General features: G+C 36.2%; 1 protein-coding gene across 1 annotated transcript; it reads right to left on the bottom strand.

The window, feature by feature from the left end:
* Positions 1-868: 868 nt before the first annotated feature.
* On the bottom strand, positions 869-17312 carry HDAC2 (histone deacetylase 2). The gene is made up of 13 exons (XM_009865389.1): positions 17194-17312; positions 16663-16780; positions 15663-15737; positions 15212-15350; positions 13053-13194; positions 9233-9325; positions 9029-9137; positions 7477-7617; positions 5523-5631; positions 3259-3389; positions 2271-2426; positions 1455-1512; positions 869-1248 (listed from the first exon to the last, which is right to left on the bottom strand). Exons 1-13 carry the CDS (start codon positions 17266-17268, stop codon positions 1218-1220), a joined length of 1377 nt encoding a protein of 458 aa, XP_009863691.1. The 5' UTR covers positions 17269-17312; the 3' UTR covers positions 869-1217.
* Positions 17313-17759: the final 447 nt, after the last annotated feature.

Here is a 17759-nt window from a genome sequence, read left to right as displayed (position 1 = left end):
ATTGTTTCTTGAAAAAAGGGGCAGTAAAAATCTACCTCATCTGAATATAAGCACATTGGAAAAATAGTTAAATTAGTCAACATGTGACAGATCTTCAGAAGAGCGTGCAAAATGTTAACACGAATGAATCGATTAGAACACAATCCCCAAATTTTATGGAGAGAACAGTCAAAAAAATTAATAAATAATAAATAGAGTAGCAACACAGCATGGAAAACTTCTGTGCTCACAGCTCTGAAATCTCGACATCTAGAAGACAACTGTTGTAGACTGAAAAAGAAAAAAAAATAGAAAAAAAAAAAAAAGGATGTTTGCTTTCAGGTCTCTTGTTTCAATTCAGACACCAGAATTAACTAATGAAACAAAGGAGGAGGGAGGCAATAAAATCCCTTCTTTGTAAGGGGGACAAAGTTTTGTTGCTCACAGTTGTAAAAAAATTAGAACGGGTTATAAGGTAAAGTCAAACTTGCACTTCCTATCTTGCAAACTTTGAAAGATGACCATATACAAATCTAATGAACAGCAAATTAATCAATCTTTTGGGTAGCTTCCGATGGTGGGAAAGGTTCTTGGACAGTACAAGGCACGTGACTGCAGAATTTTAAACCTCTACATTAAAACGCCTTGTTCCAGTATCTCATCACGTATTGGTTCAGCCTGTTCAAATCTCACGTACACTCAATATTCCTGCACATTTCCTTGCACCCCACACAGAAGCCTCTGAAACATGTGAAGGCAACAGAGTTCCACTTGTGTGTTCAGCAGTTGCCCGTTTAAATCCACTAGCTACTCACAGGTATATCTGCTTAATTTATAGGGAGCTTTTCCTCTTTGTAGTTCAATGATGGACAAAAGACAACTAAGTACTATTTTTTTTTTTTTTTAATAAAGATAAAATTACAAAAAAGGTAAAATCAGCTCAGGAAAGGCAAATTACTTTAATAGATCAGTTTAGACATTTAACATAATAACTCACATCCATTTTTAAATACTATTACATAAAGCATGGTGAAGAAAGGAATTTCTGCCTCATAATTAGAAAACTCACAATACAACTTGCCAAAACCCAGGACAAAGCCATTTGAAAATAAATACGGTCCATGCCAAATAGTACAAAATGAAATCAGCAGTCTCTCTCAGTACAAAAACTTTTCTTCTTTTAGGTATTCTTCAACTCTAGTATTAGGTTCTGCAACTGATGAGAGGCTATCTTTTGTTCAAGGATTGCTGAGCTGTTCTGATTTTGCGCTGTACAAAAGCAAAAGTAAACTGTTAACTTGTTGTATTTCTTTGAATAACTGTTTTAGAAATGTAATTCTGTATTACAGTCATCAATCTAAAACATTATTTTAAGAAACTGAAAGCCATAGAATTTAAAATATTCTAAAGCATTGATTTAATAAACACACTTCAGAAAGGTGACTTTGATTATTTATTTACTAATTAGTGTTTACCCTTTGGTGTCCGTCTTTTCACCACTGCTCTCCTTGGATTTATCCTCCTCCTTAACATCTGAAAAAGAATAAGACTTTAAATATGCCAAAAGATGCAAGAAAACCTTGAAATACTTGAGAAGAAAAAAAAAAAAAGAAAAAGACAGGATCAAGTTCAATTCTTCTATATCCTCCTAGCCATAGTGAATGAGTTCTTTTAAAAGAATCACTGGTTGCACATTAACACACAGCGCTAAAGGCATCCACCCAAAAGAGTGATCCGGGCACCACGCCAAGTGATTCAAAATACCTCAGGGCAAGTCTCTCTTGACCGGCCATTATGCTGCACAGGGATGAGACCTGGATTTTCTCTGAGCTCCCAGGGGCAGTCTTGTAGCCCTAAAATGTAGCCTGTTCTTAAAAAAGTCAAGAGTCCTTGGAATTACATTATCCCCAGAATAAACCCCATCCAGCTTCTGTTTCAGATAAAAGTATTTTGCTTTTGTGGGGTGAGCCAACAGGAACAACCTCTTTGTCTAATGTATTTAAAGCAAGAACCTGTTTTAATCCCTATTTTCATTAAGCTATACAAATGCCTGGCTCTAAGATTTCAAGCTTGTGAAGAAGTAACAATGACCTTTGGCTGCAAATACTACTCTATTGTGAAAAGTTGTTCTTGAAACTGATTACTTTAAAAGAGATGCTTTAAATATGATGGAAAGAATAAATCATCATCTCAACAGCTAATTAAATGTTAACAGAAAATTCATCTTTCTCCTGGCAGAAACGCCATTCGCAGCTCTGAAATATAGGATAAAAATCACATCAGAGTCCTACCTGCTTTTTTGTCCTCCGTCTCTTTTTTGTCTTCCTCTATCCTAGCTTTCTTTGCTCCTTTCTTATGATCTGCAACATTCCGTCGTCCACCTTCCCCTTCATCTTCAGAATCTGAAAATTCTTCATCACAGGCTATGCGCTTATCAGATGCTCGAACTAGGGTTCAGAGTTATGAAATTAATTGAGCATAAAGTCTAACTACAATAGGTCTAATAAAAAAGAACTATTAAATTAAGAGTGAGTAAGAATATACTGTAATCACTTAATGCTGACGAACTAAATTATGGATAAAAATAGTATCTTTCAAGATACTCGAGGACTCTCACAATTACTTCGAGGGGGAGGGTGGGAGTATTTTGATATGTATCAAATGATTTTCAAATACTGAAAACTAAGTCACAGATGAAAATATTATTGTTTCAACAGTTCAGAAAATGGACAGGGCACCAGTAAAAGGTTGCAGGAAACTCTTAGCTATAGCTGAAGAAAAGCTCATTGTCCATACAAAGGCTAACTGTAATAAACTGAAGGTTAGTATTGTAAGTACAGAGAAATTTCTCCCAACAAAAAAATATAGCAAATAAAATATTTTTTTGAAAACACAGTATCTTACTTGATACCAAGAGGGAACATCACTTTTTTGTGAATAGCAAAAGACAGAAGCTGAGTCCTGAATTCCTCTAGTTAAAATTTTTCTGAGACTTTTGGAGAGACATCTACTTTAGATTTGAATTAGACAGACTGTTTCATACGATGCAAAAACCCCACGTTCTTTCAGCACTTCTTTTGACCCCTGTAACAGGTTCAGATTTGTGTGCAGATGCCACCTTAAGAACAGCAAAACTGTCAGACCAGTGGCAACATTTTCTACTTGGGAAACAAACCCACCGGTCTTCCAATACTGCTCTACCAGTATTAAGGTTTTGAACAATAAAAATCTAAGAAGACTTGACTTGGACATGTTCTATAATGAAAAGATATTTCTTACTAGAAATGCGTTTGTCTGGATCTTCTCCATCCTCATCTCCACTGTCTTCATGAACAGCATCTTCAGGAATGGCCTGCATCTGTACACCAGGTGCATGAGGTAACATGCGCAAGTTTTCAAACAAGCGTTGCCTGCAACAACAGACAAGGCAAGTTATTACCACGTAAGTAGCGTTTCCTTGGATTTTGTATTAAATTCTGAAAACTCTGCATCCAAAGTTAACCTGCTTTGCTTTAGAGCCATTGTTTCAGTTTTCAAAGAAGCAAAAAAAAGGCATGCCAAGTCCAGAAAGTTTTCCATCCCCAACACGTTATTAGTATCCACACTGTACTTGAAAACCATTTTCTTTGAACTTTTTAAACACTTATTTCAGTCAGATTCATTCTTCAGTGCCCCCAAGAGTCAGCACAACCACTGCCCACTTGGGCTGAATTGAGTGACAATATTACATTGCCTACAATAAGCTAGAGTATCAAGTTAGATAAAGAACTATGCTCTAGTTTCTTAAAAAAAAAGAAAGCGAGATACTTAAAGCATGAAGACTTCCCAAGTGCGTGCAGCAATGATGTCAGGGTCAAAAGCAATCCACCTGGATAAAATTCTTTATTGGCTGTTTAAGGGAGAAGAGAGAAATTCTCTCCTATCTATGTAACCTGATGCAAAGGACCTCACACTCCAAAGCATCACATGCAGGAACAGGAAGGACGCTGGGCTCCTCTAAGGACTCAAAACTGTCACTCCAGGGAAGTCCAAATAGACAGAAAGGTTTTGTAAGCATCAAATATCAGCATTTGTAACAACTTTCTTGGTATCCTTCTGCACAATTTGAAGAGTTTAAGGGCAACTGGTATTTTTGGCATCCTAGATGTCTTTGCTTCTGTTAAAATCACACGACCTGGCAAAGCAGTTTTGCCAATCCAGGGAGTCCCCTAAAGCTGGAACTCTGGGAAAGCACTCAGCTAACTGGAGGAGGATTCTCTGAACCAATGGGCCATTGCTCTTCTTGTGGGTGCTAGTACAAGGATGTGAGACTGTATCTCTGTCAACAGAAAATACACCACCTGTGCCAAGGGATGTGTTAAAGAGCGAGCAAGTTCTGTACCCTGCTCACACCACAAAAGCTCAACAATACGCAATACACAGCAAACAGCCTGGCAGATCACCAGCTGGAGCACTGCATTACTACACAGAAAATTTGGAGAATTAAATCAATGAAAAATAGGTGGGGGGTTTTTTTCCCCCTCTTGCACATTACTGAAAACTAAAATCCTTTCTTTTTTTTTTTTTTGATTTATATAGTTGGGTTATGAACACCCATCACAACCTATACATCAACCACTTCAAAAATTAGTATTTTAACTGCTTTGGTGAGTTTTGCTATTTCAGAATTTTACACGTTATAGCATTGCTGGCAAACTTACACAGCTAGTTTCAGATCTTTATTCAGCTATTTTTAGCAGCCAAAAGAATTCCTGTGCACTGTTAACAGCCTGTTAAACTCAGGGCAGAGGAAGAGGTTTATTTTCTTAAACCCAGAGCAGGGACAAGCCATGGTAAGCAAAGAGTACTTCAGGCTAACCAATTCTCTCTTATCAGATGAGTATAGATTTGATTGTATGTATGCATTATTCCATCCCCGAAATTAAATACTTGTTTACAATCAAAACTTCAGGATGTGAGCATCAAAAGTGGCACCAGCTAAAAACATACCCACTACAGCTTGGCAGAGAGCACTTCTCAAACCTTGTGGATTTGTTAGGCCACAGTCACTCAATTGCCTGCACACATATCGTTCTCTTTCTACAGTTTTGGATGTCCAAGTTCACACGTGACTTTTTGTTTTTACAGCTGACAGCAACAAAGAACAACAATCCTCATTCATGTTTAGACATGTAGCTGAGAATGAGAAATCCTAATCATCACAGCATACCAGCTTCTTTCCTGGCAGGACAAACTTTCTGCAAAATTAGAATGGTAAGCCAAATAAAACAGTTATCTCTAGTTGCTGGAAAAAGTAAAAATCCAAGCTGGGTCTTAAATTTTAATATTTATAGACACAGGACTTCATTAGCATATATACCGTGGTAGGAACAGACTACATCAAAAGTCTCTATTCTGACTGAAATGAAAAATATGTCAAATCTATTCAGTACTTATTTTTCGTGTGTAACAAAGGCACACTTTTCAAAGCTGCCTAATAATTAAACCTCTGGAGAAATGTGATCCACATGACCTACTTGACAGATAAGGTAATCAATACTTACTTAATCTTCTCCATATATTCTGGTGTATTCTGATTAGTCATATTCGAAGGACTAATATGAAGCTTGAAGTCTGGTCCAAAATACTCAAAATAGTCATTGTATGGCAACTCTATAAACCAAACCACAAAAAGACAACTTTTGTGATCCAAAGATTTTAAACATTTTAAATACGATAGTGGCTTTGAGAGGATTTCAGTTAGAGAACTATCAAACCTGAAGTATTCAGGTAAGAAATATGAAATTACTGCATGAACTGTTCAGTGTTTTTCCTCCAAATTATTCAACAGATGAAAAATTTGTTGGCAAAAGACCAAAAGCAAGAGCAAGTTCTGCTCTAATCATGTTAGAACATACACTGGAACAACATAAGTAACTATTATGATAAAATCATTTAAAATGCTACATCTGCAGAAAAGAGAAGATCAATCGATGCTTTCCTACAGCTGTTTTCACAGTTAGCCCAGTTTAAAAGGTTTAAGTGAGTCATTCAAAATATTCTTTCAGTAAAACATGTAATACATATTACTACGCTGAAGATCACAGCTCCAGTTCAATAGACAGGGTAAGCCAGTGGTTTAGTGAAGCCCACATCTCTGTTTCCCTCTTCCCCGGCTTTTTGCATTTTCACAGATAACAAGTTCTCTGACTGGAACATCTAACTGCCAAAATGAAGTCAAAGACTGCACATCCAGGAAAGTGGTAGTATTAACTGTATCTTCCCAGATACAGTAACAGAAATCTAAAAAAACCATAGAATCTTTAAGAAATAAAACACTGAAATCCACTAATTGAACCCTTTCTCTTGTTTCTTCATTTATGATTACTATAGGATAAACAATCTTGTTAGGTGGAAAGAAAGGGGACAGGAGTATTAAGTTCTTATTGTGACATTTAGAAATGCACTGTTATTTCTCAGAACACATTAAAGACGACAAGGACCCACAAAGTTAAGAGGAATGTAAAAAAAAAATAAAATTCCAAAATCTTCATATATATCCATTGAATTGGACATGTTAATGGAAAGAAAGAAGTCCCAAGATAAGGAAATACTACTCTCTCTTCAAAAGCTTTGGCTGACAGAGAATATAAATTGATGTGCAAGATGGAAAATACGTATCTTGAAAGGCACTGTCCAAATATTCTTTTCTCACTGACAGCAGCATTCCACTGAAGTCAGATGGAAACAGTAGGAATCCAGTAAGAGATTCATTAATAGCAAAAGGTTATCAGCAAAAGCTGCAGTCTAACATGAAAACTGCCAGTGACTGATGTGCAACAAAACAGTCCAAATACCAATTTTGTAAAAAGGTATTCCAAAACCATGTCCAGAAGCATATATGGCAAGAAATAAAGGGAGTGAAGGATCTTTGGGGATCTTCCTTGGAGAAATTCAACTATTTCAAAGAAGTTACTATTACTTCTTTCAATTTTAAATTTTAAGATCGCTCGTATAGCCTAAATTGGGTAAAATGGAAGAGGGGAAGTCAACATACGTTTGCAGTTACTTTTAAGTCACAGGTACAGTGAAGAAACGTTATATTCTATTACGTAAAATGGACACTTGCATACTCATTAAATTCTTACGATTACCACGTCTGTGGTGCCAAGCTTACAAAGGTCTACGCTGTTAGAAAGTATATCTTCTATCATAATGATGACATTCATATTAAAAATAGTTACCAGTAAGGGTCTGTAAGTTTTACATGTTTTGAATTTTCCAAAATGATTCAATCATGTGGTGTAAAAAAACCTGCAAATGCTTAAGCTTATTTAGTGCATGACATGCTGTAAATTTATTGGCTATATCCTAACAATAGCTTTCTAAGTAGTTTATTCTAAACCAATGCATTACAGTTAGCTACTGAAATATATTTGTTTTCACTTCACTTAAATCCTCCCATGAATGCTTCTTAATATGACTTCTTAAAATATTAATTTGGCTATTGATATTTACCATTAGGGATTTCACAATCTAAGGCAACAGCAGTTTCATATGTCCAGCATCGAGCAACATTACGAATCGTGTATCCTCCTCCTCCTAACATCAGCAACGGCAAGTTAAAAGTCTTTACAACTTCCACACATTTAGCGTGACCTGTCAAGACACAAAAAGAGTTGACAACATATGCAAAATATCTATCAAACAGGAAAATACACAACAAACTATTTAATCGGATATATACATTGACTCGGATTGAGTAAGAACTGAATTGATTCAAGTACAACAGAACTGTCTCCCCCTAGAGCTAAGCACAACCTCACAACAATCAAGAACTACAGATAAGAAAAACACAAAACACATTGAACGTTATCCACCCCAGCCTTGAGGGACTTTGCGTGACGGTTAGCGCTGCTGTTCTGCAACGCTCTCAGAAATGTTCACCACTTTGACTTTTCATAACTGACGCCAACACACAGCGACCAATCTAGGGACGACTCTCAGTCAAATGCAACGGGGGAAGGAGGGAAAACAACAAACCAGCACTTTGGCCCTTTCTACTTCTAAATTTGAACCTGTATTAGAGGTTGCTAAGTCTTGCTTACAGAGTGAACTGGTGCCAAGACAGTACACACGTCAGGGAGATACAGCATACTGAAAGGCATCTGTAGGAGGCAGCAGCTCTCTTGGTTTCCAAGATATGTAAGGTGGAAAAAAATCTGAGCTGTGTGGGCAACTGAAGTAGCTTTGCCACCTGGTGCAAATCAAGAAAAGAACCCTGAAACATTGTAGACCCAAGAGATACTGTACCGCATTTTGTTGCCTACAAAACTCTAATTGCCTCATTAAGAAAACATAAGATCAGGAAAACCCAGAAAATGAATGATTCAAACAGGCTGGATTCAAGGCTCAGCAAAAATTCAATATACATTTAACATTTTATCACTTACATAAATAATTAATAAAAATAAATACTAAAAAATAATAGTATCAGTAACATTTATATTTTGCTAAAATGTCTCATTTTTGAGAATGATACTTTTGGGTAGAAATGTAAGTAATACTAAAAAATTAATTCTATTTTAAAATAATTTCAACATAAGGCTCAGTATAACAAACACCATTACAAATTTAACAATGCAGTGAGAGTATTTTCATTTCAATAATATCTATTTTACACCCAACAAGGCATCTGATGTTTAGCATCTGTGGTCCTACTAACTGAACCACTAGTTTTGTTAGTTGCCCATCAGAGTAAGTGTTGCAGTAGGACAACTACTGTCACCCTGTATAGAAAGCCTGTGCATAGAAGAAAGGGAATCACTTGAGTGGCTAGGAAGAACATGGAAGCCAAGCTTCTTAACTTTTTTAGATGGACAGAAAGAAAGAGGCAACTTCTGGGTTTCTTTTGGCCATCCCTGTATAGCAAAGAAAGAGGCGATTAATTATAGTAATGAACAAAATCTTTGTGACTCCAGTCCTCATCATGCAAGTGTCTTGAAAAATAGTATGAAGGGTAGAGGTTTCTATTAAATCAAAAGTTACAAACACACACTTTTCTGCTTACCTTTAACAGTAAGATTAAAGCACCCCAGCCTGTCACCAGACAGTGAATCTGCTCCACACTGTAATACCACAGCACTGGGCTGGTACATCTCCATTACTTTGGATATAATCTATAATCAAGGTAAAAGAGCAAATTGTTAATTCACATTATGAAAGTAAATCCACAAAATCAAACACGGATCTTGCCAAAAAAAAAAGTACTCACTGGTTTGAATATCTGTCCATACGATTCATCATCTATACCATCCCTCATTGGAAAGTTGACAGCATAGTATTTGCCTTTGCCAGCACCAATGTCCTAAAAGCAAAGATGACAAATGCTGTATTACAAACACAGAAGCACATGATGGAATCATGGAAAAGAGTTTAAATAAGTCTGTTATTTTGTACCATTATTCATGTCTGTGAGGGAAGAGTCCAAGTACCTTATCTGATTCCCATTATCCAGTAAAATCTTTCTGGAGTGAAGTTGCTGTACACCAAGACTAAATCTGCAGTAAGTACATTTGGATTTTAATTAAAGACAAAACATAACTGACCAGTTTAGCTCAGTAAAAACAGACAAAAACAAGAAAGAAAATTGAGAAGAGCAAGGTGATATGTGTGGTTTTCGTGCTGTATAATAGATTTGGATTTAAGAAGGTTTTTAAAACCATATCCTTTTACTCCAAACATGGGATAAAGAACTAGCTGCAGCAAAACAGAGAGAAGAAAATCAAACGGAGGCCACTTATAGGTGCCCTTGAAGAAATATAGACTTTTTAAAACAGGAACAAAAAAAAACCAACCAAAAAAACCTGCAGATTATTCTCAGTTCCATCAGGTGACAAGGTAGGAATCATAGCAGTCTATCTTAACAGCTTTCCTAGACAATGTATATAATAAAAAACATTTTGGGGCATGGGGAGAAATAAATAAAAAGAAAAGTGAACAAATCCTGAATCCATCCACTTCTTTCTTGATGGTCATCTTAAAATCTAAAGAACCCTGCTTGCCACAAATTCCCATTTCTTCACTTCAGCTCATCACCACGATAGACAGAGCAGCTCAGTTAAGATTTAGCCTGTTCAGTTTTCTTGTAAACTAGTACCAGACAGCAGCTACGCAGAGGGAGAACACTTCAGGTCCAACATTCTTGAAAAACTACAAGTAGACAATAGGATAGCCCAGCAATACAAATACTAAACTTCTCAACACTAGCTACTGAGAGTGCCATGAGTATTTTCCTCCTTCTGAACAAAGTCTCCTTAGCAGTGAAAGCAACAGCAAAGTGTCACTTCCGGTAACTATCTTTTATTTGGGAGGAGGGAACACACTGACATGGGGACAGAGACAAACAGCACAATGCAGCACAGGCACAACGTTAACAGTTGACTTCTTGTGTTTCTTCCAGCAAACTGTTAACATTTCATAGCACTGCAAGATTAGTAACACTCAAGACCCCTGCTGAAGGCAACTCTTGTTGATTTGGAGCACGACAGTTATCCAGGATCTCCCCACAAGTGAATCACCTAAGCTTCCAAATGCTGATTATTCCGAGGTGATAGCATCTTGCTTTCCAGATTAAAACAAATAAATCATTAAACCTCAATCTCATCCTAGAACACAGAAAAACCAAATGTTCACACAATTTCCCACTAAAACAGGACAACTGCTTTCCAGTCAGAGCTATTCAAGTGATGTTTCTTGGTAACTGATACTTGCAACTTTTTAAACACTAAAGAAACAATACAGCATTCTGGTAGCTACTCATTCATCAACAGATCAAGTTTCCTCTTACAATGTGGACCTCTATGTAGCCTTACAGTCTCAACTAACCTGTTTTTGTATGTATATATGTGTGTGTATATAAATATATGAGATTAGTGCTATCATCTACGACATGTAGACAGTCAGATAACTTACTAAGGAGACTGGAAGTTCAGACTGCACAACACCTTCAGTGGAAAATGGACGAACACAGCTAAACTAGACAACTTCAGTGAGATTCAGCTACACTGATTGAGCTGCAATAACAAAATCATGAGCTGACACACGACTTGTTCCTGCATCAAGTAAGCATAACCTGATCAGCAAATTAGACCAACTAAAGAATTACAGAAACAAGCCTGAATGGATCTCACTGACAAAGATAAGATTTGGCTATAAAAGTTGATGTAAATAACCAGCAATACCAGATAAAATCGAGTAGAAACAAGCAGCACGCTACTGGTTGCTGGAAGAATACTGAATTTTCAGAGAATCAGTTCTCCTTTTAGTTCAACTAACTTTGCAAGCTCTGGAGATAGCAAAAAGCTATTTTTTTCCTACGGGTGAGCAATAATTACAATAAAGCCTGAAGTCTGTTTGCAGATAATGCTCAATTCAAAATACTAGGTAAGAGCACATAAGTTACCATGCCTGGGGACTGTTTGTTACTGAAACCGTGCTAAAAAAAATAATAAAAATCCCACTAATATACAGTGTTCTTCTATTTATTTCAACTGGGTTATCTTTAAATTCTTTGTCCTGGGTGTGGTGAGGTGAAGAGTCCATGAACTCCTCTGTCAACGGGAAGTGCTGTTTCTAAAAAGCCAAGATATCTAACCCCTCAAGAAAAAAAAAAAAAAAATTAGCCATATTCAGCAACAACAGCTTGTCATGATAAACATCCTGGGCTGAGCTGCTTTTTGTTTGAAGCACCACTACCACCTTGTGGCCAGTCAAGTTAAACCACATGGATAAGAACAATGCCTAATCTGATTTCTACCTAGATCAATTTAAAACACAGTCTAACAGAGTCTAACAACCGTAATAACATTCAGTTTCAACAATCACACTGAAATGAATGCTCAGCACCCTACTGATTTAAAGCTCAACTTTCATTTACTCCTGTATGCTCTGGGTATGATCAGCACACTGGGGAGCACATGTTTCAAGAATATACGCAAAACCACAAGTATCTGCATCTCCTGAATCAAAGACAGTAGGAAAATCGAATTCTTTCCCAATACAGCATTTTTATAGGTCATTTTTTAAAGTGTTTAAATTTTTTTTAAAAAATTACTACCTGTATGTACAAACTAAAGTACAAAGTTGCTAATACCAGAGGAGTGACTTATCCCAGGAGCTCCTCTGTCTAGAAAAAAAAAAAAAAAAAAAAAAAAGGTTCAATGTAAGACTCTGAAGCTAGGAATATGTTAATCATCATACTTGAAATACTCTTTCACAATGTAAAATAGAACAATTTCCTGTTCTAATGGACGAGTGTCTAGCATGAGGAATGACTAATTTAAAATTAATATGAAGGACCAGGAAAAAATGGTTACCATTCTCAGCTTTGCCAGAGATTCCAATCATCTTAAATACTAATTCTTTACAGTCCAATGCTCTCTCCCTCAAGCTAGCTGTAAGGCTTACTGCACAACTGTCTGTGAGGTACGCTGAAGTTCTTCAGCAGCGAGCATCAGGAGAACTCGAAACACCTCTACGACATAAGAAATACTCCAAAACCGAGACACCTGTATTACCAGGCAACAGAATACAGGAAATTCAAGTTGCAAATGAGGCTTTGTGATTATTGAAACTCTGGCATGAAGGTATTCTAAGATCTAAACTAAGTTTTGAAGCCACGTGATCTCCAAACAACTACTTCTCACTGTATTTGCAGAATTGAAATGTATGGATCATTGTAAATATACCACGCTGTCTTCCTAGAGACGTTTCCAAAATCTGAGGAAAATCTGAGGAAACTAAACTAATTATATTTGAGCTAATTATATTGAACTAATTGAAATAATTACATTTTCAGAAAATTTATCCAGACGTGAATGTGTCTAATTTGTGTAGAAGTGAGTAATTTACTTCCCCACTATCTTATTTTTTTTCTTCTAAGATTATTCAACAAATCTATCACTCTAACCTATTTTCTGAAAATTTACTGCCATAAATTTTAATTAGACATAGTTATTGCAACCTAGTACTACAACAGTATTTACAAGGACAAGGGAATTTAACACTTAATGAAATTTCATGTTCAACCTTACCCTAAGGTCCCCTGTGCCAGGAAAATATTCACCATACTTATGGAATGATACTGTCATGACACGATCTGTCGTATAAAATGCTTCTTCAACACCATCACCATGATGGATATCAATATCAATATACAACACTCTTTGGTGATACCTAAAAAGAAAATAATGTATGAGAAATCAATCATCATTAGCTGTTATGTTAATAATATTCTGATGCCTAACAGGGAAAAACCCAATGAGAAAAACAACTAATGACTAAAATCCAGAATCACGATCGTTTTGATGACTTTGGTTGTGACCATATGATGTTAGAATTCTCAGTGCAGTTTGGATAATAATGAAAGTAAGCTTCTCTCATCAAAATCAGTAATTTAAGTATTGTAATGTATTTAGTATTTACCCTAAGTTGTCTTGCTCTGGACAAGCTATACCTTGCGTTTCTGCACACATCTGCTGAGCTCACCTCTTTCACAGGGTGTTTCTTTCTGCCTTCTCAATAATTACCAATGAGGTCTGCACTAAAACACCTCCTAGAGAATGCTTCAAACAGAACAGCGTCAGGAGCAGAAATAACCCTTGTTCCATAAGACCACAAAAACCAAATTTAAACACTTATTTTCCCCTCAACTTTTCTTCTTCACCTCTGCAACTTACAAAGATAGGTATATTCTTATTGCGAAGTGTATTACACTTGGAATCAGCATGAAATTATTACACTACTACTTTGTATTTCCTTAAATACTGCAAGTTTCACATCAGTTTGAGATTGAAAAAGAATCCAGTTGTCTGAAATATCAGAGCACTGGAAACACTAAGCACCCCTTAAATTCTATATTGTTCAGTAAAGGACAAAGTCTACAAGCATCCCAAGATGCATTTTCATCACACTTTGCACACTGCTATTGAATTAAGATTCAAGACCTGATTTCAGGCGGACTAAGATCTTCCACATAACAAGACACTGAACAGGACCTTTTCCTATGGTTACACAACCCATAACTATTTGAAAGTTTCCTTTCTTCACATGTACATGAACACAGAAAAATTCAAGACTGGACCTGGACCACAGAAAATCCTATCAACTTTTCTTAGACAGCAGAGACAGATCCTGAATACATGTTGTACGTTCAAATGAATGTCTTAATATGTATAATAATACTAACTATTCATTAGTGTCTTTAGAAGCTTCTTCCATCTTTATAAAACACTTTCAGATTACAGCTGCTTTCTCCATCCCTCATCAGCACTCAGCTGGCTCCATTCACAAGTCAAATATATAGAATATTTTTTGTAAAAAATGAGATTTATGTGTTATTAGAAGTGATACAGTCCCCTGAAGCAGTACAAGTAACACTCAGTATCTGAAATTTTAGTGAAGCACTACTGCTTGAAGTTAATTATATGATCACTTTTTCATTGCTCTCATTTTTTATTTTGCAGTCACAGCAGCACAGCTGTTATTTCATTATTTATTCATAACAGTCAAATGCAACAATCCAAGGAAGCTCACTGCGTGATGTTCTCTGAATATTCCTGTTCAGTTTAGTAACAAGTCAAACGATGGGAAACAAGCAGTTATACTGAGAAACCAAATGGGTGTGTGACTGTGAGGATAATGACTGCCCTAACGGGTCAGGGCAGTGATCCATCTAGCCTACTATTCTGTTCCCTTGAGTAGCAACAGGAGATTAACATTCACAGAAAGCATGCAAGTCTGTCCATTTTCTGAAGTCTGCTACCCTAGTACTTCCCCACCATCTAGAGTTACAGCATATGGCGTGTTACAGGGCGTACTGTTGCTTGGATCTTTAACATCCATTTACAGACCTCTTGTCCACAATTACATTTAATCTCTTTTTTTGAACGTTGCTGTTGTTTCCTCAGCCTCCTTCACAGCAAGTTCCAGAAGTTCACTATCCTCTGTGTAAAGAAGTATTTCTGTTCCAAACCTATCTCCTATTAATTATCTTTTCAGTTTGCCTGTATTTTAAACTTCTTGCTGAAGGTAAACCGGGCAGAACTTTGAGTTTTCTTAATTGAAACTGCACATGATCAATACGGGCTGTGAAAACTCATTGGAATAGTAAATACAATCTCTACCTTCAAGCATTTAAATACTGGAATATGACACTTTATATAATTTTAACTTTTTCCCCTCATAAACTTACTTCAGTAACTCAAGGATGGCAAGCACAATATCATTGACATAACAGAAACCAGATGCCTCTGACTTCTTGGCATGGTGAAGTCCTCCAGCCCAATTAACAGCCATGTCTGTTTGCTGTCTGTTTAATTTTACTGCCCCAGCTGTAAAAAGACATACACAAAAATGAAAGGAAATGCAATCAACTTCTGAAGGCCTTTAAATCTGTTGACATGTAATAGTTATTTTTTAAAAAAATAAATTGATCTTAGATTTGATCTCTTACCATTATGGAGATACTTGATATGTATCAGACCACCAAATATGACACACAATTATTTATTTTTTTAAAAAAACCCATGAACACCCCCCCCCAATAATTTATATTTGTCTCAGTTTTAAATATACTACCAAAGTTTTAAGTTGCTGACATAAACATAATGCTACAGAAGTGCTGGCAAGCAACTTACACTTACCCACAGAGCCTCCAGTTGACAGCTGACAAAACTCAAACAGGCCATCAAATACAGGACAATCTTCTCCAACATTAACTGTGGAAGAAACATATTAATTTCAAAAATACTGTTCCAGCAGTATTGCTATCCGTACAGATAACACAGATGCAACACACAGTTCATTCAGCCTTTTAACTGCTCCTGCCCCCCCCGCCACTGCCTCATTTTTGTCAGGATAAACACTGAAAACAATGTAAAGCTTTTACAATCTAAGATGATTCCAAACTATGTTTTGTTTTTTTTCCCTTAGTTTCCATGGGAAGCTTTCTGTCCTTATAAACAAAAAGTTAGATAATTTTTAGATTTTTTAAAAAGTAATGATTGACAGTTAGCACAATTCCTAGGAAAAATAATTTGCTGAGAGTAAGGCATCATAAAGAGGATACAATACTGCCTTTTAAACGGATGTAATAGCTGTCAAACTGCATTCCTAACAGTACTTTTATAATTAAAGAAATAATTTAACAGAAACTGTAGCAATGAACAAAATAAAATTTTTACTATCTCCAAGAGGAATAAGTAACTCCTTTTCTTGACTTAAACACGTTCTCAGATAGATTTTTTTTCTCCTCTACTCTTCTAAAAATCCATTCTTTTTCAGAAAGATTTTGCATTAGAACAGATTAAGACACTTTTGCAAAAAGCTCACAACTGAAGTTTAATCTGTGCATTAAGATTAGAGAAAGTATTATTTCACATCTAGAATACACCCTGTCGAACGAGAGTCAAAAACTCTTCCCTAAGCTTCAAGAACATTTTTACCAAGACGGCTGTTTTTACTAGAGAAGTCCCAAAATTAGTGTAGCTAAAGGCAGGTACATCTTACTCGCATTACAGTACTTCTCTAACTCACTCACACCATTAAGCCATGTTCATACCTCTGTAGTGGTGAATACTTAGCTTTAAACAACGCTAAACATCAAAGGACAACATACAGATTTAGCCTAATGTTGACACTTACATCTCTGCATTTGCTTGCTGTACTCAGACATATTGTCAGGTCTTATTGATCGGAGAAATTTGATGTATTCATCACTATGGTACTTGGTCATTTCCTCAGCAGTAGCTTTGTGAGGTCGCTGATAACAAGAACATGTTATAGAAATAATCAGAGTGCTCTGGAAAATCAGTTAACAATTTGCTAAAACAGACAACTCTATGGAAATCTAATTTACTTCGAAGGGAGAACAGTTAAATTGACAGCAATACTGTTTTACATAAAGCAAGCACTATTCTGTTGTTAGCATACGACTCGGTTAATTCTTTGCGCAGTTATCATAGTGTCCCAACACCCCACCCTTCAATCATAAAAAATAGCAGTGCAAATTCTCTACCTTACCCCTTTCAGAGATGGAAAAAACCCTGCAATCCTCACCAGTCATAAAATACTGCTTCACTTCTAAGTAAGAAAGCTCTGAATGCACTATTTAACTTTTTTCTATTTGTTTGTGTATGAATACTTGAAGCCCTTTAAAAATAACTTTATACTCACATAAATTTCCATTTTTCTGTATAAGCCATAATTTAACAGCAAGTTGTGGGTCATTCGGATCCTATGAGGTTTCATTGGATGCCCTTGTCCATAGTAATAGTTTCCAATATCACCTGTCAATATTATACAAATTAATAGCTATTCATATTACAAAATAACTTTTCATTGCTACTTAAAAGAATTACTCTCAGAAGATAAGCAAGCAGGTATGATTCCAGAAAAGTAAACAAACAAAAAAATAATAAAGGTACTACTGTCTATTTCAAAAAGTCCTTGAAGAAAACAAATTGCTCATAAAAGGTTGTATGTCAGAAGCAGAGGGCAAAAAGGACACCAAATTGCACACTTTTACTACAAGCATACAGTAGTGGCGAAGCAAAGATGCCTACAAGTTGTGGTTTCAAATCAAAAGTGAAGAAAGCAGTGGTCCAAAACTGAAGAATACAGTAATGGGAAACACAACTGGCATTTAAGAGGGAAACAGGAACTGCTGATGACATGGCCACACTGTACCACAACAGAGGCTGTAGTAAAACCTACCGTTTTGCAGGAGTTGATATTAAGAT

The sequence above is a fragment of the Apaloderma vittatum genome, unplaced genomic scaffold (assembly GCF_000703405.1).
Source record: "Apaloderma vittatum isolate BGI_N311 unplaced genomic scaffold, ASM70340v1 scaffold16452, whole genome shotgun sequence".
NCBI classification, from domain to species: Eukaryota; Metazoa; Chordata; class Aves; order Trogoniformes; family Trogonidae; genus Apaloderma; species Apaloderma vittatum.
This window is presented reverse-complemented; position numbering and strand designations above follow the sequence as displayed.